The following is a 23,380-nucleotide window of genomic DNA, read 5'->3' on the forward strand; positions in this document are numbered from 1 at the left end:
ATTTAGCTTGGTACAGTATATCTATGTGGATTAAATCTTGTTAGAATTACAATACACAACTAGTGCAGCACAGTCATAATAGCACTGTCACAGTAAGTAACTTTGGGTCTACCAATTTTCACATGATCTCATGTTAATGGCAGGCGTCACTTCACATAGTGCAAAGCAACACAGAAAAGGCTCTATGTAAGACCAACTGGGAGCACTGAAAATGATTTTTTTACCGTTAATTTGCTGAACTGGCATTAACTGAAACTAGGATCAGGGATAAAGGGCTGGATTTTGTCACTGGAGGCAGGACTGCTGTTTGTCGTGTCAATGTCCCGCCTCCATCCTCGCCTGACCATTCAGAGGGATTTTCCCCTGATTGAGCTTGTTAAGCCCGCTCTGCGGGCTCAGCAGGCCAATTAGGGAAGAAGTCACTGACAGATCACGTCAATGTCAGACGTGCTATCTGTCAAGACTTCTTGAAAGAAGAAATGACAGCGTTTGACAGCTATGAAGCTGTCAAACACTGACATTCTCTTGAGTTTGAATCGTTTTTGTGGTGTGGACTGAAAAAACATTGTAAAAAAAGTAAATTTCAGATGTCTGATGGATCGGAGGGTCCATCAGCCATTACCTGAAATTGACATGGTGGATGTCCGCTCTCCCGATCCAGCATGTCTAAAGGCTACAGAAGTTTTTTAAAAAAAAGGTAAGTGAACACTTTTTTAAAGTTATCACTCACCTTGCATACTTACCACTCCACACTTGCACCCATCACTCACCTCTACACCTTACTTCCAGGTGCCTCCGACCGCCGCAGACCTCCTCCACGTCTCCTCCAACCCGGCGGGGTTCTCCGAGGTCGGGAAGCCTTCAACTGTGAAGGTAAAATGGCACTAATCCCTTTTTCTGCCTGTTAACTACCTGTTAACAGGCAGTTAAAAGGATTAAAAGCCTTTCCCGCCTCCAGGAGACGGGACCAGAAGCTGTGCATCCTTCCGCCTCCTGGCAAAAGGGCACGGAGGCGGGATGAGGGCGGGTTTGTCACCCGCCCCCAATTTCTCCGATTTTACGTGCTGTCCCACCTCCATGCCCGCCTCCTCGGGGCTTGGAAAATCGAGCCCAATGTACCTGACCTGGGAAGCTTGATGTTGACACTGAATACAAAGAGATTGATGAGTGGCTTAAGTTTATTTTAAATTGACTCTCTTTTTCTTTGTATTAAATTTTTGTAAAATGTTGGCATATTCAATAATATTCAACATCTGTGAATTTTCATTTCTACACAGCCACTAAACAAACTTTGTGTGAAAAGATGCCCATTTTTACTTGGCACACTTTAATATATACTGCTCTTACGGTCTTTTACTTTTCACTTTTAAATTCATGTTTAGTGAGCTGATATTTTTACAATAAATTGTTAAAAATACATGAATGTTTTTATTTTTTAAACTCTAAAGATGATTTTGCATATTTCATACCTTAAATATAATGTAAGTTAAACTCAATTTTTGAGATTTATTTTGTTTGTTTATTTACAGTCTGGTTCTATGTTGGAATGGCTGGTGCATTCTGTTTCATCTTAATCCAACTGGTTCTACTCATTGACTTTGCCCACTCCTGGAATGAATCATGGGTTGAAAAGATGGAAGAAGGCAACTCTAGGTGCTGGTATGCAGGTAGGGAAAGCAAACTGAAGAGCAATAGCTCTTGAGAGTGGTGCTATAGTGGTGTTGATGTATAGCACTCGCCAATAGCCTGCTCACTGATGCCCAGTTTGGGTTCCGCCAGGACCACTCGGCTCCCGACCTCATTACAGCCTTGGTCCAATGTTTGGACAAAGGAGCTGAATTCCAGAGGCGAGGTGAGAGTGACTGCCCTTGACATCAAGGCAGCATTTGACCGAGTGTGGCATCAATGAGCCCTAATAAAACCGAAGTCAGTGGGAATCTGGGGGTAAAACTCGCCACTGGCTGGAGTCATGCCTAGCACAAAGGAAGATGGTTGTGGTGGTTGAAGGTCAATCATCGCAGCCCCAGGATATCGCTGCAGGAGTTCCTCAGGGCAGTGTCCTAGGCCCAACCATCTTCAGCTTCTTCATCAATGACCTTCCCTCCAACATAAGGTCAGAAATGGGGTTGTTCGCTGATGACTGCACAGTGTTCAGCGACATTCACAACTCCTCAGATAATGAAGCAGTCCATGCCCGCATGCAACAAGACCTGGAGGATGTTCAGGCTTGGGCTGATGTGTGGCGCGAATGTTACCTGCCACTTAAGTGCCAGGCAATGACTATCTCCAACAAATGAGAGCCTAACCACCGCCCCTTGACATTCAAAGGCATTACCATTGCCGAATCCCCCACCATCAACATCCTGAGGGGTCACCATTGACCAGAAACTTAACTGGACCAGCTACATAAATACTGTGGCAACAAGAGCAGGTCAGAGGCTAGGTATTCTGCGGCAAGTGTCTCATCTGACTCCCCAAAACCTTTCCACCATCTACAAGGCACAAGTAAGGAATGTGATGGAATACGCTCCACTTGCCTGGATGAGTGCAGCTCCAACAACACTCAAGAAGCTCGACACCATCCAGGACAAAGCAGCCCGCTTAATAGGCACCCCATCCACCACCTTAAACATTCACTCCCTCCACCACCGGCATACCGTGGCTGCAGTGTGTACCATCGACAAGATGCACTGCAGCAACTTGCCAAGGCTTCTTCGGCAGCACCTCCCAAACCCGCGACCAAGGGCAGCAGGCGCGTGGGAACACTACCACCTCCGAGTCACACACCATCCTGACTTAGAAGTATATTGCCGATCCTTCATCATCGCTGGGTCAGAATCCTGGAACTTAACAGCACTGTTGGGAGTACCTTCACCACACGGACTGCAGCGGTTGAAGAAGGTGGCTCACCACCACCTTCTGGAGGGCAATTAGGGATGGGCAATAAATGCTGGCCTTGCCAGCGACGCCCACATCCCATAAAACAAATTTAAAAAAAAAAGGGGATGGGTGTAGGAGAATTGTCACAATTTAAGGATTTGTTTCTGAATACTGATATTCCTCCATTCTTCGACTTGTTTCGTAAAATGTTTCCCATGAGGATCCTCTTGAAGTACATCTGCTTTGTACCATTCTTAACACCAAGGCTCTGTGCTCCTTCCCTTTCTTCAAGTATAGGAGTATGTCTACCTTAAAATTAAATAGCTGTAAATGGTGGTTTAAAAAAAAAACATAGTTTGCTGAAATTACTGTTCTAGAGTTTAGAGAAGTTGTTGGCTAGCAATTTACATAATCTTTCTTGCAGCACTGCTGTCAGCAACGGGCATGAACTACCTGCTATCGCTGGTTGCCATAGTCCTCTTCTACTGTTACTACACTCATCCTGAGGGCTGCACTGAGAACAAAGTCTTCATCAGCTTGAATATGCTGCTATGCGTAGCTTCCTCTGTTATGTCCATCCTCCCGAAGATACAGGTATGATCTAGAAACTTTAGAGCAAATGACCTGAATTTTGGAGCTCGAATCAAAAAATGTTATTTTGTTTTGCCTAAAGAAATAAATACTATTCCATGGTCTTGTATTGTAAATATATTTACTGCTCTCACAGGCAACAAAGAGATCTTTAATATAGAAAAAAACTAAAGCAATGTCAAAGGAATAGGGTTCAACAAAGGTACTTAATCAGCATAGTTTTAGACTGTTAATCACAGCTATTTTCAAATGTAGACCTTTATTATATTTTGGAGTCCCAGTGAATTGAGCTGTGACTGATCATTACCAATGTTTATAGGAACAGGAGTAGCCCATTCAGCCCCTTTCTGCCATTATATTAGATCATGACTGTTGTGTATCTCAACTCCATTTATCTACATTTTCTCCATATCCCTTGATATCCCTACCTACAGTCTTAATAAGGAAATGCTTCCTTATTTCATTCCTAACTAGCCTAGCTCTAATAATAAGATTATGCTCTCTTGTGGATTCCCCCACCAGAGGAAATAACTTTGCTTTGCCTACCCGTATCATTTTAAACACCTCAATTAGATCACCCTTCTAAACTCAAGCGAATACAAACCAAGTTTACGCAACCTGTCCTCATAAATTAACCCTTTAGGCCTCAGTATCTTTCTGGTGAATCTGTGCTATACCCCCTCCAAGGCCAATATATCCTTCTTGATGTGCAGTGCCCAGAACTGAACGCAGTACTCCAGATGGAGCTTTACCAGACCCCTCTATAACTGATGCATCACTTCCTCACTTTTGTATTCCAACCCTTTTGAGATAAAGGCCAACATACCATTAGCTTTTTTGGTGACTTTTTGTACCTGTGCACTAGATTTTAGTGATTTTTGTATATGGACATCTAAATCCCATAGCTCCAAGGCTCACCTAGAAGAAAATATTTCGATTTGGCTTTCTCGGATCCAAAGTGGATGACTTCACCCCACGTTGAACTCCATTTGCCCACTCACTTAATCTGTATGCCCCTTGCAACTTCCTTCTCCCATCTACAGGAAACTCTTTTTATCCGGCACCGACGATGTGGTGTATGTGCCTTTAAGAGCCCCCTGTGTACTGTAATGCCGGTAATGGCCACTCGGGCTATATAAGCCTGTATAGTGTCTTGTATCTGTTAGTTCACCTCCAGACTTTGTTCAGTAAACACCTGTGAAACCAACTCCTGCATTCCGTGTCTCCATTAACACACGGACACAACAGTGGCGACGAATTGGAAACGGACTTACCTGCAATTCGGCAGCACCTCAAGGAGATCGATTCCTCAGACGAAGGTCGAAGAAAAACAAAAGAAAAAAAAAACTGTGGTTTCACCAGCTAGCCGAGCTGGTGGCAGGTACTGCGATAATCCTTCCTGGACGGCGGGCTGGGGCTCCATCGGCTGGCTCTGCAGCGGGGCCGAGCAGCGAAGGCGGAGGCAAACAGAGACAGAGGGTGGAGCACTCGGGAGACGGCCGGCGCTGCAAAGCAGGTCGGCGTTCGGACCAAGCAGAGGGAGGGAAAAGTCCCAGAGAGTCCGGCGGGAACGAGTCTCCACCTATTTAAAAAAAATACCTGTGTAAATAAAAACCGCGGAGAACAGCAGCGGCGGGAAAGCGCGGGAGGCGCCATTTTTTTTCTGCGGGGAAGAAAGGAAAGCGCGGGAGGCGCCTTTTTTTTCAGGATGCCTAAGACTGGCAATATTACTGCTTTCGATAGCGATATAGTGGATTGGACCACATGTGGAAAGAGTGGAGGTATATTGCACTGCAAATGAAATAGAGGATGATAAAAAGGCATCAGTACTTCTAAATCTAATGGGCGCAAGGACATACGGGCTGTTACAAAACTTAATCACTCCAGCCAAACCGAGGGACAAGAATTTTAAGGAGATTGTTGATACCCTACAGGAGCACTTAAACCCAACACCGCTGCTGATAGCAGAACGATTCAAATTCTTCAGGAGGAATCAGCACAAGAATGAAAGTAACTCTGATTACCTCACCGAATTAAGGAAGCTGTCAAAGCACTGCCAATTCGGAGCAGGACTGGCAGATTCTCTTCGAGACAAATTCGTCTACGGTCTCCTAAGTGAAGGAACACAGAAAAGGCTACTTTCTGAGAAAGATTTGACACTGGACAAGGCTTTCAGTGTGGCTGTATCATACGAAGCAGCCGCAAGAGGAGCTGCAGAGATACAGCAAAAGCCACAGGACTTCGGCACCCATGAAATGACACAGGGTTTCGAGAGATGTTATCGCTGCAGCAGATCCACCCATGACCAGAGGGACTGCTGGTTCAAGGACAAAGCATGCAGGCAATGCGGAAAGATTGGACACATTGCACGTGTATGCCGATCTGGAAACAAAAAATCCACGGACAGGAAAAAAATCAATAAGAAAAAGTACAGAAAGGTACAAATGATGACGGACAGTAGCTCCGAAGACCAGAAGAGCGATAGCGACTCCGGGAACAAGAGACTAAGCTCTCTCAAATTACATAATGTAATTGCCAAAGAAGATTACCAGACCATTTGGGTTACCCTCACGATAGCGGGGTCCCCAGTTAAAATGGAGCTAGATACAGGATCAGCTCTGACCGTCATAAGTCGACGGGATTACGAGCGGCTATTTCCGCATATACCTTTGAAAGACACATCCATTATCTTGAAAACATATACGGGGCAGAAAGTATACCCCAAAGGGAAAATAAGGGTGCCTGTTGTATACAACGGCAAGGAAATACAGAAGTTGTATTTATACGTTCTGCAAGATGGTGGTCCACCGCTGTTGGGACGTGAATGGATCAGGAAGATACGTTTAGACTGGCACTCCATTCAGGCACTGACGGTGACCAGTAAGAAAAAAAATGATGATGACGTCATACCTGAACGATTAAAAGACATCTTGGCCAACGCCAAGGAAGTGTTTCAACAGGAACTAGGAACCTTGAAAGGCGTCACCGCCTCAATAAAAGTGGAAGATGCGGCAATTCCCAAGTTTTTTAAGGCAAGGCCGGTGCCATACGCAATTCGTCCAGCAGTCGAGGCAGAGCTGGAGAATTTGGAAAAGGCAGGCGTTTTATCCAAGATAGATTGGAGCGAGTGGGCAACACCCATCGTCCCGGTCATGAAGAAAACGTTGAATAATGATAAATCTGAAGAACAGAGAAAAATTTGCATCTGTGGGGACTTCAAGATGACTGTAAACCCGGTCCTTCACACGGTACAGTATCCTCTTCCGAGGATAGAAGATATTTTCGCCTCACTATCCGGAGGGAAAAGTTTCACCAAAATTGACTTGGCACAAGCATATCTACAGATGCAGGTTGAAGAGGCCTCTAAAAAGTATCTCACGATTAATACACACAAAGGCCTGTACCAGTACAATTGACTGGTTTTCAGAGTAGCATCAGCTCCAGCGATCTGGCAAAGAGCTATGGAGCAAGTCCTCCAAGGGATTCCGGGGACTCAATGCTACCTAGACGACATCCTTGTAACAGGAGAAAACGACAACGAGCACCTTGCCAATTTGGAGCAGGTGCTCACTAGGCTGAGAGAACGGGGCCTACGAGCAAATCGCCCCAAGTGCAAATTTTTCCAGAAACAAATATCATATTGTGGCCATATAATTAACGAAGAAGGGTTGCATAAGTCACCTGAAAAAATTGAAGCGGTCATAAAAGCCCCAGCACCTGAAAATGTCTCACAATTAAGGTCGTTCCTGGGATTGATAAATTACTATCATAAATTTTTACCGAACTTCTCAACTGTTCTGCACCCTCTTAACAAACTGCTACAAACGGGAGTAATTTGGAAATGGAGCGAAGACTGTAAACGTGCCTTCCATAAATGCAAAGGCTTGATCACGTCCAAGGAAGTTTTGGCTCATTACAACCCATCACTGCCAATCAGACTGGCGTGCGATGTATCCCCGTACGGCGTAGGAGCGGTATTATCGCATAGATTCCCTGATGGCTCGGAGCGGCCGATAGCTTTTGCGTCACGCTCATTGAACTCAGCTGAGGGTAACTATGCCCAGATCGACAGGGAAGCACTCAGCCTGGTATGGGGAGTGAAGAAATTCAACCATTACCTACACGGACAAAAATTTACCTTGTTGACTGACCATCAACCCCTCGTCTCCATATTTAACCCTAAAAGGGTGTTCCCATTATGACAGCGCAGAGGCTACAAAGGTGGTCCCTTTTCATAGGGGCACACCGATATGACATAGAATACAAAGGATCAAAACAGCATGGGAATGCTGACGGTTTATCGCGCCTACCGTTGCCAACGGTAGAAGAGGCACCTACAGTGGACCCAGTGGAGATGTTCCACTCAACCATAGTGGAATGTCTACCAGTAACAAATTCTGCCATTGAAAAGGAAACGAGAAATGACCCGACTCTCTCTCTCTCTCGTCTACGATTTAACGGTGAAGGGATGGCCAGCACATGGCGAACCACTGTTGCCAGCATTCTCGCAAAGAAGAGAACAGCTGTCAGTGTGCCGAGGAACCTTGATGTGTGGATCCAGAGTGGTGGTTCCACCCAAACTCCAGGATAAAGTGCTAAAAGAGCTTCACGAGGGGCATCTGGGTGGAGTGAAAATGAAGAACCTAGCCAGAGCGTTTGTGTGGTGGCCAGGTATCGATGGAGACATTGAAGAAATGACCAGGAGCTGCCTAGGATGCCAGAAGGTCCAAAACGCCCCACCACAAGCCCCTCTACATCCATGGGAGTGGCCCTCATCTCCATGGCAAAGGGTACACATCGACTTTGCTGGTCCGTTTATGGACTCAATGTTCTTAATCGCGGTTGATGCACACTCCAAGTGGCCGGAGGTAATAAAGATGTCCTCCACCACCACGGAAAAAACCATCACAGTATTAAGGACCATATTTGCCAGGAATGGGCTGCCTGAATGGATCTGTTCTGATAATGGACCGCAATTTGTGTCCGAAGAATTCAGGAAGTTCTTAAAAAAAACAATGGGGTTAAGCACTACACATCCGCCCCATACCATCCCGCCACCAATGGATTGGCTGAAAGGTTTGCCCAGACCTTCAAGAAGGCCATAAAGGCCATGGGTAATGAAGACATAAATCTACAGCATAAGGTAGATAACTTCTTGTTTGCATACAGGAATGCAACACATGTGGTTACAAACCAAACTCCCGCCATGATGTTCTTCAATAGAAGCCTAAGATGCCGGCTGGATTTGATCAAGCCAAACATCAGAAGGGACGTGGAGAACCAGCAATTTCAAGGCATGAATGAAAGGCCAACTAGAACCTTCCAGATAGGTCAACAAGTTTTGGCCCGGGACTACCGTACCGAGAAATGGCAGCCTGGAACTATTTGCACACGACTAGGACCGCTGATGTATACCGTGGACATTGGAGAAAGCATAATAAGGCGCCATGCTGACCAGATCATAGTCATCCGAAAAGGGACAACCTACACCACAACTCTATACGCCTAATGATGAAGCAGAGATACCCATAGTATCTACCTCCGATCCGGTGATACTGGAACCAGATGAACCCGACACTGGCATTCAAGCCGAATCGACCTTGCCAAATGAACCTACTCCACCACCAGAAACTACTACACCACCGAGGCGTTATCCGGACCGAGTCAGGAAGCCTCCAGAGAGACTGATTTATAATTGATTAACTGCAGCAAATGTGTAGATTATTGTTCTTGTAACATGTTAATTAATGATTACTTAAAATGTTCTGTACTGGTTGTCTAAAAGGGGAGGAATTGTGGTGTATGTGCCTTTAAGAGCCCCCTGTGTACTGTAATGCCAGTAATGGCCACTCGGGCTATATAAGCCTGTATAGTGTCCTGTATCTGTTAGTTCACCTCCAGACTTTGTTCAGTAAACACCTGTGAAACCAACTCCTGCATTCCGTGTCTCCATTAACACACGGAGACAACAGACGGGACCGACGTGGTGCCGGTTCATCATAAATTCCGGATAACCGAAAGCTATAATAAAAGATACGGAGAGCTGAGAGCTCCGTATAAAGCAACAAACCCTGTTGCTTAGCAACAGGTGCAGAACAATGGCCACAAGTTCCAAGCGTCTCTGTAGCTTAGCAACAGCTGCAGCCACACCCTTGCACAGCAACAGATCGAGGAAGGCAAGTACAATATGAAGTAAAACTTACCTGAACCTACTCCTGAATTTTGCTGGTTAACCGAGATTTCTGGTTATTTAGGTGCCGGTAAATCATAAGTTTCCTGTACACAACTTGCTGTGCCTCCTAACTTAGTATCTACAATTCTCTATTCCTTCATCCAATTCATTTATATGATGAAAAGTTGAGGCCCTGGTAAAGACCCCTGAGGAACACCATTTGTCGCATCCCGCCAATCAAAGAACACTCCCTTTATCCCTACAATGTCTCTGACCTCCCAACTAATTATCAACCCATGCCACAAGGTTATCTCCTATTCCATGCACTTACATTTTTTGATAACCTCTTGTGCAAAACCTTATCAAATGCCTTCTGGTAGATCAACTACACAATATCCATAGACACTCCCCTATCCACCATGCCAGTGACCTCCTCAAAAAATTCAACTAGGTTAGTCAGACGTGACCTACTTTTCACGTGCAAGTGAAATGTGTATGTGAAACAAGTACAAACCTGAGGAAGACAAAATGGTGGGCCTCCTGATAAAGTAGGCTAACTTATAATATCAGAATGTAAGTCTATGCTGTTTGCATCAATGGAACATGCATATAAAACCACTACCAGGAATAAATAAGTTCTACACCTTGTGTGAAGTGCATATATTGTAAATATATTGAAGAGATGGTTGATGTATTTTCAGGAGTCCCAGCCTCGATCTGGTTTGCTGCAATCCTCCATCATCACCTTGTATACCATGTATCTAACGTGGTCTGCTATGACTAATGAACCAGGTATTTTGTTCATTTTAGTTATTGTGTTTTAGTTAGTACGTTCCATTCTCATAAATAATGTCATATAGGAGACAGATTTTTTTTTGTGTGATCTAATTTGAAAAAACGGACTCTCGGATCCAATATTCCTCCAGCAGCTGAAGGACAAAATTTTCATTGTGTACCATGACAATGTTACTCCATGCTGCTATATCATCATCTTTTATCTGATTTCAATGTTGTTATGAAATTGAAAGGATGGCATTGAAAATTGCATTGATGCATTGCCTTAAAATGCGTTGGTTTATATTTTGGTGCTGGAATTCACTGTCGGTTTAGAAAGACTTAATAGCTGTGGAAAATGCTGAAGCAGCTTATTTTCCTATTTGGCATATTAATGGGAATAGGCCTAATGGAAGCAATGGGCTTTATTTGTCTTTTAAAATACAAATGTATTCATTCCTCCAGATGGTACTGTATTTTTTAAGTAGTTGCGTCCATGATGTTTCTAGGTAACTTGTCATGGATCAGACGTTGCTTAGAGAAATTGTGCCAGACTGAGAGTGGGTGGGAACTTGCAGCCTGTGCTGCCTCCGCCTTCCTGCACTGAAAATGGTGTTTGCAGAACTAACACTGTTACAGTTGTAGTCCTTTGGCCATTTCTGAAGATAGGATCACAATTTTACTACCAACAATCACAAATTAAAAGCTTGTTGCTCCAGTAGTTAGATTTAGTTGTTTGGTTGATTTAGAGCTGTTCAGTTGAATAAATTGAATGTTAACTTGCTTTTGCTTTATTACCTTTTTAATATGATGACATAAGTTTACAGTAATTTTAATTTACATCAGTAGAATGAAAATTCTTAAATAGTTTATTTTAATGACCAGGATGATGGCTGAGATTTACTGTGGTGTATATAGCTGAATATGCTTTGTACATTGTAATTGGATAGAAAGTGCATCTGAGACTACTGGAAGTCAGATAGAAGCACTTTGGGAAATTATGTAATAGCAATTTTGGTTACACTGAGCAGGAGTGAGTAAAGTGCACATGCCCCCTCATGCTTTATGGACCTGCATAGATAAGAGGCCTTCAGTGTTCCATCTTCAATTAAATTAACAAACTTTCTGAATAATTGATTCTTTGTGCTCCGATTGGAAACTCTGGCATAGGGAACATATGTTCATAATTCAGTCAAGTCAGTCTTTAAAGCACTTTGCTTCAAAAAAATAGTTCTTAAAAGAGAATGTTCTCTACTTGAGTATCTAGATTTAATAAGTTGAAGTTTAGACAGCAAGTTGAGAATTCAGTAAGTCACTTCAAGGGGAATTTACTTTTTTCATGTTTAATTTCTTACAGACCGAAAATGCAATCCCAGTTTGCTGAGCATGATTGGATACAACAGCACAGGAACTCATGTCCCTGGTCAGGTCATCCAGTGGTGGGATGCACAAGGAATTGTAGGACTGATCCTATTTTTGCTTTGCGTCCTTTATTCAAGGTCAGTACCCATCAGATCCAAGCTCCTGTTAATAGCTGTCCTTTTTTCCCCAATGATTTCACTTTGATCAGGCGGGCTTTTTTTTTTTTTTAAAGTATATGCCCGAAGGGTAACAGCAAAGTAAATGTTAGCTAAATTCATACTGTGCGAATTGTACTTGCACCTTTATTGGGGGGGGTTCTGTTTACTTGTAATTTAGATTATCTAATTCTACCATAGTTGACTTGAGTTGTCATTTCCTCAAAGAAATTAAGAAGTATATCAGGCAGGAAAGTTCTGTTTGAAGCCATGTTGATTGCTCTTTACTAGGTTATTGTACAGATAATCCTCAAGTTTACTCCTGATTAATACCATTTTACGTGGGATTGAAGTAAGAACAATAGGCCTGTGTCTGCTCTGTCACCCTTTTTAAATATAGACATCATTTTAGCCTGTTTCCAGTTGGCTGGTACATCTCCAGTGTCAGCTTGTCCATCATAATCATTATCAGTACCTTGCAAATCTCCTCACTGTTCTTGCTCAACACTTTGGGATTAATGCCATCAAAGTCTGAACATTTTTTGTTTTAAGAACATAAGAACATAAGAAATAGGAGCAGGAGTAGGCCAATCGGCCCCTCGAGCCTGCTCCACCATTCAATAAGATCATGGCTGATCTGATCCTAACCTCAAATCTTCTATCACTCTCCATCCCACCCGAACCCATGTGATCTCCCGGGAGAGGCGAAAAACCAGATCAAAAACCCAATGGCCAAATTGGGAGAAAAAAATCTGGGAAATTCCTCTCCGATCCATCTAGGCGATCGAAACTCGTCCAGGAGATCACTCTGTCCCTATATTTTCTACAGTACTTACCTTCTGTAAAGGCGATCTCCACCCCAGCCAGGAACAGGAATAAAACCATCTCCTGAAATCTAACACAGAATTAGAACACAAGAAGTAGGAGCAGAACCAGGCTACACGGCCCCTGGGCCCGCTCCACTACCCACAGGGCCATGACCATTCCGAACCTAGACTCGTGTCCAATTTCCTGCCCGCTCCCCGTAACCCTTAATTCCCTTTACTTCTAGGAAACTATCTATTTCTGTTTTAAATTTATTTAATGATGTAGCTTCCACAGCTTTCTAGGGCAGCAAATTCCACAAACCTACCACCCTCTGAGTGAAGAAGTTTCTCCTCATCTCGGTTTTGAAAGAGCAGCCCCTTTAAAGGTTTTCAGCTTGTATAGGGCTTTCATCTCTATATTGAAGACCTGAACTTTGCTGTGGCACTCTTTTATTGGGGATGTTATGTTGCTTATGTGTTCCCCTTTAAATACTTGGAGGCAGTAATCATTTGGAACATTAACTGTGTTGTGCTCATCATTAGTCCATTTGCATCTTTTAATGTTCTCACCTCTGGTCCTCTTGCTATTGTAGTACAGGAAACTCTCGATTTACCGGCACCCAAACAACCAGCAATCTCAGTTAACCGGCAAAATTCAGGAGTAGGTTCAGTTAAGTTTTTCTTCATATTAGTGGCCGTTTCTTGATTCTTGGCTGTGTAATCGGGGGTTTCTGCACTTGTTGCTAAGCAACAGGGACGCTTGGTCTGTGGCCGGGGTTCTTGCAGCTGTTGCTAAGCAACAGGGAAGCTTGGATTTGTTGCTGTGTACTGTAAAGTCTGTGGGTTGTTTAGTTAATTAATACACAGACTCCAAGAGTAACTTAAAACAGGACTTTACTATTCGAAGGTCAGGGCGAATCTGCCCAATAACTCCTGGCACAACACTTATATACTGGTGTGGTCACCGTCGGTATTACCGTATACAGAAGCCAAACAAAGTGGTGCCACACCTAAAATAGTTCTCTTAAAGGTGAACGGTTACATACAATAGTTCTCTTAAAGGTAGACGGGTACATACACTACAATCCTCCCTTTTTAGCTTACAACATACTTATTCCCCATTAAACATAACATATAATCAACTTCATGTAAAACAATTCACAGATTCAGTCTCTGCGGGAACAGTTCACAGATTCAGTCTCTGGTCTTGACTCGGTCCGAACAACATCTCTGTGGTGTAGCCGGTTCACATTTCTAGCGTGACTCATCCAATAGTCTTTCCCTTGGCTTAACAGCTTGAACTTCCGTCCTGCTGAACCAGCAGTGCTGACTTTTACAAACAGCTGGACTGCCTTGGTAATTTTTCCTACTTTCCAACTGATTTGGCCCCCTTCGTGGGGCCCACGTGCATGATCTGATAGAAGTGATAATGATTTAGATGGTTATCGTCTTCTGCTTTTTCTTTTCTGCTTCTTGGAGACTCTCGGGGCTCCCTTATCCGCTGCCAGCTGTAGTGCCACCATCTCCCTATGTTCCTTAGACTTTAAGTGCTTCATCCTGATTTCTGCACTTTGGGAGTTTTCATCACAAGCTGGGCAGACCAAGTCATCGTAATATTCCGTGTCACTCAACAGGTCATGGTAATATTCGGTGTCGTCCTGAGCTAGCCTAGCGAGAGGGCCTGCTACTTCTTCCGTACCCAACTGGACGTTAGCCGACTGTTGTTCCCTCCCTAGACATCTTTCCTGAAGAGACTTCTTCATGCATTCATATTCATCCCGCTCTTCCTGGGTTTCCTGCAAATCCTTCACTAATGACCTCGTTTGTGATTTCAACACTTCCCCTTCCCTCGGGGATTGATTGATCAGGCTATTCAATCCTTCTACTGGAGCAGCTGTTTCAGCATTCTGCTGTTCACATTGACGTGATTCAGCGTACTTTTGGCATCCCTATAAAATCTGTGTTGCAACCTCCGCTATTTCCATAACTTTTGAGAGCTCCGAACTCCTTCCCTTTGAAGATTGAAGCTCGTGTTCCGATTGTTCCCATTGTAGAGTCTTGTCCTTCAGCATATGAAGGAGTTGGCTGACTGTTAACTCTTCCACGGGAACACTGTGGGTCAGAGTCTTCTCCATTTCATCCACCTTTTCCTCCAATGCTTTCACCTTCTTTTCCTCTTGTACTTTGGCTTCCAGCGCTCGGAGAAGTTGCGCCTTGATGCTCTCTAGCTCATGTTCAGAGGCCATTCTTACAGTCTCTGTGTTTCTTACAGTTCCCTTTTCTTCCACTGAACGGATTCCCAGTTGAATCTGTTCTTCAAGTTGTTGAATCTCGGTCATTGCCGCCCCATATTTGTCTTGGGTTTCCTTTAATATTTTTATGAGTTCTTGTACATCTTGTCTTTCATGTTCTGCCATGTCTTTCACCTCTAATTTCTCATCTATGGATGGAACTTCTACCGATGAGTCTGTCTTGGCCTTGAGCTCATCAAGAATTTCCTGCAGCCTTTGGACTTCTTGCTCATGTTCAACCTTCAGTTGCTCATATGCTTCCACTGAAACTAGCTTTTCGGAGGTTGCCGAGTTAACCCCTTCCAGAATTGTAGCCTGGGCCTGTTCATACTGTTCTTTCAACTTCTCACACTCTGCTTGTAAGGAGTCGTAGAGAAGAACTGGAATAAAATCCTGGCTTCCTGAAGATTCCTCTTCATTTGCTTCTTCCTGCAAATATTCTAACTCCTGAACAGCATAAGGGAGATGTGATCGGTAATTGGTCACGATGGCTCTATGGTCGCTCTCTGCTTGAGCTAGCTGCTTCTGTTGTCTTTCCAGATTCTCCCATTCGGTGTCATAGAACTTTTTCATTGTTTTCATCTCTTGTACGAGACGGTAACTCAATTGTTCTAATTGTTGTCGTAATTTGAAATAAGTTTGAGTCCGAGCTCGGTGTTCTTCCGTCATGGATATGTCCGTAACTTGAACAGGCTCAGAATTTTCTGTCAAACTAGGTTGTCGTTGTTCGGTGGAGTTCTGTTCTGAAACTTTGTTCTTCTCTGGAGCATAAGCCTTTATGCATGCCTTCGTTTTTCCAACCTTCGTCGGCAAGTCCATTTTAGCCTTGTCTTTCATATTTGGGTTGGTCTTATCGTCATCCGTTTCAGAATCTGAGCTGATTGTCTGCACCGAGTCCTCACTTGTTATGGCTTTTAGATAGTGCCATTCCATGTCTATTTTCTTGATCCACTCCCATCCTAGAAGTGGTGGTCCTCCCTCATGTAGTACGTATAAGTTCATTCTTGGGTGTTCTTTACCCCTATCTCTCACTTTGACTCTTATCTTTCCCATGGGGTATACTTTATGCCCCGTGTATGTCTGCAATACGAACTTGGTATCTCTTAAGGGTATATGTGAGAATAGCCGGTGGTAATCCCTTCGATTTATGACTGATAGAGCTGATCCAGTGTCCAACTCCATTTTCACTTGGATTCCAGCTATTTTTAGCATGACCCAGATAGTTTGTAGGTCAGCTTCCTTACTCACATTGTGAATTCTCAGACTACCCAGCTCCTGGCCGTTTGGGTCCGAGTCTGAATTCTGTTCGTCTGAACTCTTCTCAGCCACCTTGTGTACCTTGTTGTACTTTTCCTGTGATGGCTTCCTTTGGTTGTTGGTCCTTTGGTTGTTGGTCTTCTTCCCTGACCGGCATACCTTAGCTATGTGACCCAGTTTGCCACATTTCCTACATTCCTGGTTCTTAAACCAGCATTGGTTCTGGTCGTGTGTTGTCTTCCCACAACGATAGCATTTTGTTGTTGTCGAGGTAATTTGATCCACGCTTAGTGCTGCTGTCTTTAGCTGCATTTCCGCAGTTCCCTTCGCTGCGGCTTCGTGCGATGCTGCAATAAGGACAGCCCTGTCAAGTGTAAGGTCGTTCTCTTCGAGTAGTCGCTTTTGCGTTCCTTCCTTTGCCAACCCGCACACGAACTTGTCTCGCAATGCCTCTGTCAGATTCCCTCCAAACTGGCAGTATTTCGCTAGTCTACGCAGTTCGACCAAGTATTCTGCGTTGCTTTCGTCTTTCCGTTGCGTTCTCGCATAGAATTTGAATCGTTCCGCCAACATCAACGGTGTGGGGTTCAAGTGATCCTTCAGAACAGCCACAATATCATCGAAAGTCTGATCCGCCGGTTTAGCTGGTGATAGTAGATGCTTCAAGAGCCCGTATGTCTTCGCGCCCATCGAGTTTAGCAAGGTTATAGCTTTGTCATCTTCTTCTATTTTATTGGCCTCACAATAGATCTCGATGCGTTCCACGTACGTGGCCCAGTCTTCTACCTCTGCATTAAAATCGTTGATGTTACCACGCTTAGGCATCTTCCTCTCTTTCTGATAACACCCCGAATTATTTCTTTAACTTTTTTTTTTAAGATGGCGGTTTTCCCGCGCTTATCTTCTCTCCCCGCCCACTTCAATGGCGGTTTCCCGCTTCTGTCTTCTTCCCCGCCTAATGGCGGCTTCCGGCGTTTCTTCCCTAGCGGGAGGGGTACACTTTCCCCCACAGGCGACGGCCGCTGGCTTTCAGATTCACAGCCTGCCCGTCGGCTTCAGTGCTTTCCCTTTTCTCGGCAAGGCAACCGGCGCTGGGTACACCCCGTTGACGGCGAACAGGTTCAGCCGCTGGGCTGGCTCTCGCTCAGTTCCCCTTGCTCGGGCTCGGTCTCTCTCCCGCTCTCTCGGCTCTACCGGCGCTGGGTACACCCCGTTGACGGAGAACAGTTTCAGCCGCTGGACTGGCTCTCGCGCAGTCTCCCTTGGTCGGCTCTGCCTCTCCCGCTTGCTCGGCTCTACCGGCGCTGGGTACACCCCGTTGACGGAGAACAGTTTCAGCCGCTGGACTGGCTCTCGCGCAGTCTCCCTTGGTCGGCTCTGCCTCTCCCGCTCGCTCAGCTCCCAAACGCCTCTCCCAGCCGTCTCGCAGTCCGGTGCTTCCCTCCCCGGCTGCGGTTGAGTTTTTATATCTTCCCGCGCCTACGCTCCCGGTCGCAGCGCTTCGTGGCTTCGGTCGCTGCCCGGCCTTTTTCGCCGGTCGCGGTCTAGCTGTCTCACGACGCCGTTGCGTCCCCAGCCTGTCTGTACCGCGGCTTCCTTGCTCCACGCTGCCCCAGTCTCCGCGCCTCTGGGCCCGACTTCTGTCCGGCTCCTTTTCCCCCTCGACCGTGGTCGAGTGCACCGCCCTTATCCTCCAATTATTCTTTTTACTTTTCCCTTACTCACAGTCACCGTGGCCGCCTTGCTTCTTGTGCTGATCGGCTCACTCCTCACCGTGGCAGAAGGGACAGTCAGTGCCTGTTGCTGATGGAAGTCTTTGTCTCTGAATTCTTCCTCCTTTCCAGCTCTGCAGACTCGAGTTTTCTCCCAGCAGAATGACGAGGGCGGTTGCCTCTTCTCGACGCTCGTTAACTGCTTCGGAATTATTGTTGCCGCAGGGTACGATCGGACTCGTCGCCACTGTAAAGTCTGTGGGTTGTTTAGTTAATTAATACACAGACTCCAAGAGTAACTTAAAACAGGACTTTACTATTCGAAGGTCAGGGCGAATCTGCCCAATAACTCCTGGCACAACACTTATATACTGGTGTGGTCACCGTTGGTATTACCGTATACAGAAGCCAAACAAAGTAGTGCCACACCTAAAATAGTTCTCTTAAAGGTGAACGGTTACATACAATAGTTCTCTTAAAGGTAGACGGGTACATACACTACATGTACGGAGCTCTCGTACCTTTTAACTATAACTCTGTAATCCGGACTTTTTGATAAACCGGCACCACGCCGGTGCCGGATTAAAAAAGAGTTTCCTGTACTAGAGTCAAGTTTTATGTTTTGCTTCTGCTGGTGTGCTTTTTTCCTAGGTCTCCCTTTGACCCTCATCAACCTTTTAACTTCTTTTTGTGTGATCCTATATGCATCCCTGCAGGACTTATAGAGCTAATTTTTCCTCTTCCATTCCAATTTTTGCAAATCCATGCTTGTTTAGTCTGAGTTTGGCAGATCTTGGGCATGTACTTGCATGTTAATTTTTTAGTTTAATTCCTGGTAAAATGGTGTTGTTGAAGTAAATTATAACTTGTGCAATCTTATTAATATGTGATTGGAGAGAGCTGTAACGACTGACTCCACTGCATCTTTCTCCTCCTATGCACCAAGTGCAGTCCTTTTTTTCTCAACAGCAAATCTAATCTGTAACATTCACTGAATCATCCTGCAGAGGATCTCACAGGTGAAAGTTAGAACTACTTATTTGCAGAACACTGAATGCAGCAGTTCTTTGTATGGAAGTTCCAAAAGCTGCTTAAATTTCTAGTGTATATGGTTTACAAATCATCCGATGGAGGGAGACAGAGGGGTTCTTCACCTTAAGCTAATTATCTGTACCCGGTTTACTCTCTACCTGTGAGGATAAGGAGAAAGACTGCGGGGAGAACAGCCACAATGCAGACCAAGACATGTGGCTCAGAAGGAATGTGGTAGTGATAGGGGATTCTATAATTAGGGGGATAGATAGCGTCCTCTGCAGCCACGAGTGAGAGTCTCGAAAGGTGTGTTGCCTACCCAGTGCCAGGGTAAGGGATATTTCGAGGGGGGAAATCCAGTTGTCGTGGTCCATGTAGGAACAAGCAACATAGGTAGGAACAGGGAGGAGGTCTTGCTGAGGGAGTGTCAGGAGTTGGGAGCTAAATTGAAAAGCAGGACATCAAGGGTAATAATCAAATTGGCATAGAGACGGACAGATCCGGAGAATTAACACGTGGGTAAAGGGCTGGCATGGGAAAGAGGGGTTCCTTTTCATGGGACCCTGGCACCAGTACCGATGTGATGGAGCTCCACTTGAACCAGAATGGGACAAATGTTCTAGCAGAAAGGATAAATAGGAAGGTGGCAAAGGCTTTAAACTAGTAAGATGGGGGAGGGATCTACAAGAAATGAAGCAAGCCTAAATATAAACTAAACAGGAAGGGAGAGCATAGGACAGACTAAACTAAGGGAGAACATAAATGGCCAGGGAATAAATAAGAGTTATAGAACAGAAGTGTAAAAAGATGGTTAAAATTAAAGTGAGAGAAACTGCTATTAAAAATGAGTTAAACGTCTGTACAGCAATGTACACAGTGTCCGTAATAAAATAGTGGAGGCAATAATATGTTGCAAGGAACCAGATATAGTAGGGATTACTGAGACATGGCCACAGAAAAATCAGGACTGGGAATTAAACATTGCAGGGTATAACATATTTAGAAAAGATAGAGAGGGGAACAAGGGAAGGGTGGAGTAGCTGTACTTATTAGAGATAACATAATGGCAGTAGAAAAAAGTGATGCAGCAATCAGTAAGATAGAATTAGAATTCATGTGGATAGAGATACATAATACACGATCAGTCACAGTAATGGGGGTAGTCTACAGACCACTTAATAGTGGAAGGGAGGTGCAGGAAGAAATATGCAAACAAATTAGGGAAATGAGTTAAAAAGAAATAGAATAATAATCATGGGGGATTTCAACTACCCTGGAATGAATTGACCAGAAGAGGTAGGTAAAGGGGATAAGGGAATGGAGTTCCTACAATGTGTACAGGACTTCTTTCTAACCCAGTATGTAAGAAGCCCAACAAGGGCGGATTCGCTACTGGATCCAGTAATGGGGAATAAACCAGAGCAGATAAGAGAAGTAAAAGTAGGGGAACATCTAGGCAATATAATATGCTTTAAGATATAAATTGAGAAGGACATAAGCATGACAAAGACCAGGGTAATAAATTGGAGAAAAGCCGATTTTGAGAGGCTGCGAATAGAACTTGGGAACATAAAATGGACAACAATATTTCAAAAAATGATGTGGAACAGCAATAGAAAACATTTAAAGTGGTGTTCAACAGAATCTAGTAAAAAAAACAAGAACAAACTAAACACTAATGAGACAGCATGGATGAATAAAGATGTAAGGGAAAAATTGAGGGTAAGGAAAGGAGCAATCACTAAATACACGGGCAGCAGGTGAGAGCATGACAAGGGAGAATATGAAGAAATTCGGAGAGAAGCCAAAAAACAATTAGGAAGGCAAAGAGGAACCATGAAGTTAAATTATCAAGGAACATAAAACAAAATAGTAAAATATAAAATAGTAAATACACTTTTAAAAAGGAAAGTCAGAATGGGAATAGGGTCACTAAAGGATGGAGAGGATAAAATCACAGGCAGCGATAGCGAAATGGCAGAAATATTAAATAATTACTTTTGCTTCAGTATTTACCAGGGAGATGGATCGGGTGGACATGACATCGGAATAAGAGATTAGAAATGATATAACTGCATTTAAAATAAAGAGGAGAAATATTAAATAAACTATTCAAACTCAGAGGATAAAAGCCCCTGGTCCGGATGGATTATATCTGTGCATTTTAAAATAATCTAGAGGCACTATTGCACATATTTAATCATTCATAAGAAAAAAGGTGTAGTGCCAGAGGACTGGTGGATAGTTAACATAATTCCTATATTTAAGAAGGGAGATAGAACATGTCCAGGGAAATACAGACCAGTCAGCTTAACATTGGTAGTTGGAAAAATAATGGAATCTCTACTAAAGAGAAAATAGAAAAACATCTAGGTACCAAAAATATAACGATGACTAGTCAGTATGGATTTCAAAAGGGAAAGTCTTGCTTGACCAACGTTCTTTGAATTCTTTGAAGAAGTAATAAGGGTAGTGTACTAGATGTAATTTATCTGGATTTGCCTTTGATGAGGTGCCACATAATAGACTAATGAATAAGGTCAGAGCATGCGGAGTCAGGGACAAATGGCAGAATGGATAGCTAGCTGGCTGCAAGACGGAAAGCAGAGAGTAGGGGCAAAGTAGCTATTCAGAGTGGCAGAAGGTGGAAAGTGAGGTCTCACAAGGATCAGTACTGGGACCACTGTTCACAATTTATAGCAACGATTTAGACTTTAAAATCAAAAACACAATTTCTAAATTTGCGGATGACCCTGAATTTCAGGGGATAGTCAATACTGAGGAGAACTGCAACAAATTACAAGAATTGTCAAATGAATTTCAACACAGGTAAGTGTGAGATATTAAATTTTAGTAAGAAAAATAAGGTGGTTACATATTACAGTACTTGGAAAGTAAGAATCTAAATGGGGTAGAGCAGCAAAGGGATCTGGGAGTACAAATATATAAATCACTAAAAGTAGTGACACAGGTTAATTAAAAGACCATTTAAAAAAAAATAAGCAAACCAAGCACTAGGGTTTATTTCTAGAGGGATAGAATTGAAAAGAAGAGAAGTTATGCTAAACTTATATCGAACCTTCGTTCGACCACACTTGGAGTACTGCGTACAATTCTGGTCGCCATATTATAAAAAGGATATAGAGGCACTGGAGAGGGTGCAAAAAAGATTTACAAGGATGATACCAGAAATGCAAAGTTAAACCTATCCGGAAAGGATGAACAGGCTGGGTCTCTTTTCTCTTGAAAAGAGAAGGCTGAGGGGTGACCTAATAGAGGTCTTTAAAATTATGAAAGGTTTTGATTGAGTAGAAACAGAGTGTTTCCACTTGTGGGGAAGAGCAAAACTAGAGGCCACCAATATAAGATAGTCACCAAGAAATCAAATAGGGAATTCAGAAGAAACTTCTTTACCCAGAGTGGTGAGAATGTGGAACTTGCTACCACAGGGTGTGGTTGAGGTGACTAGTATAGTGTATTTAAGGGGAGGCTAGATACGCATATGAGGATGAAGGGAATAGAGGGTTATGTTGATAGATGAGAAAGCTCGAGTAGAGCATAAATGCCAGCATGGACTGATTGGGCCAAATGGCCTGTTTCTGTGCTGTATATTCTATGTACCTGAGATATATATCTCTTGTTGACTTCCTCTGGATCAGAACCTAAGATACACTGCAAATTTATTCTGGGGGATTTTTTTAAAATTCATTCATGGGATGTGGGTGTTGCTGGCAAGGCCAGCATTTATTGCCCATCTCTAATTGCCCTTGAGAAGGTGGTGGTGAGCCATGAGGTGAAGGTACTTCCACAGTGCTGTTCGGAAGGCTGTTCCAGAATTTTGACCAAGAAGGAACGGTGATATATTTCCAAGTCAGGATGGTGTGTGACTTGGAGGGGAAGTTGGAGGTGGTGGTGTTCCCATACGCCTGCTGCCTTTGTCCTTCTAGGTGGTAGAGGTTGCAGGTTTGGGAGGTGCTGCCGAAGAAGTCTTGGCGAGTTGCTGAAGTCCATCTTGTAGATGGTACACACGCTGTTGGTAGAGGGAGTGAATATTTAAGGTGGTGGGATGGGGTGGCAATCAAGTGGGCTGCTTTGTCTTGGATGGTGTTGAGCTTCCTGAGTGTTGTTGGAGCTGTACTAATCCAGGCAAGTGGAGAGTATTCCATCACACTTGTGCCTTGTAGATGGTGGAAAGGCTTTGAGGAGTCAGGAGGTGAGACACTTGCTGCAGAATACCCAGCCTCTGACCTGCTCTTGTAGCCACAGTATTTATGTTGCTGGTCCAGTTACGTTTCTAGTCAATCCCCCAGAATGTTGATGGTGGAGGATTTGGCGATGGTAATCCCAT

General features: G+C 44.0%; 1 protein-coding gene across 1 annotated transcript in view; it reads left to right on the top strand.

Annotated features, from left to right (window-relative positions):
* serinc1 (serine incorporator 1) overlaps nucleotides 1–23,380 on the top strand; it is a 43,148-nt gene that overhangs the window by 15,493 nt on the left and 4,275 nt on the right. Inside the window, exons 5-8 of the mRNA XM_085997289.1 lie at nucleotides 1,530–1,667; nucleotides 3,305–3,474; nucleotides 10,345–10,435; nucleotides 11,775–11,916. Of these exons, the coding sequence (XP_085853415.1) occupies nucleotides 1,530–1,667; nucleotides 3,305–3,474; nucleotides 10,345–10,435; nucleotides 11,775–11,916 (541 nt within the window). The remainder of the gene's footprint in view (nucleotides 1–1,529; nucleotides 1,668–3,304; nucleotides 3,475–10,344; nucleotides 10,436–11,774; nucleotides 11,917–23,380) is intronic.

This window comes from Somniosus microcephalus, chromosome 9, assembly GCF_052327205.1.
Source record: "Somniosus microcephalus isolate GS21.2 chromosome 9, FLI_Smic_1.0, whole genome shotgun sequence".
Lineage (NCBI taxonomy): Eukaryota > Metazoa > Chordata > Chondrichthyes > Squaliformes > Somniosidae > Somniosus > Somniosus microcephalus.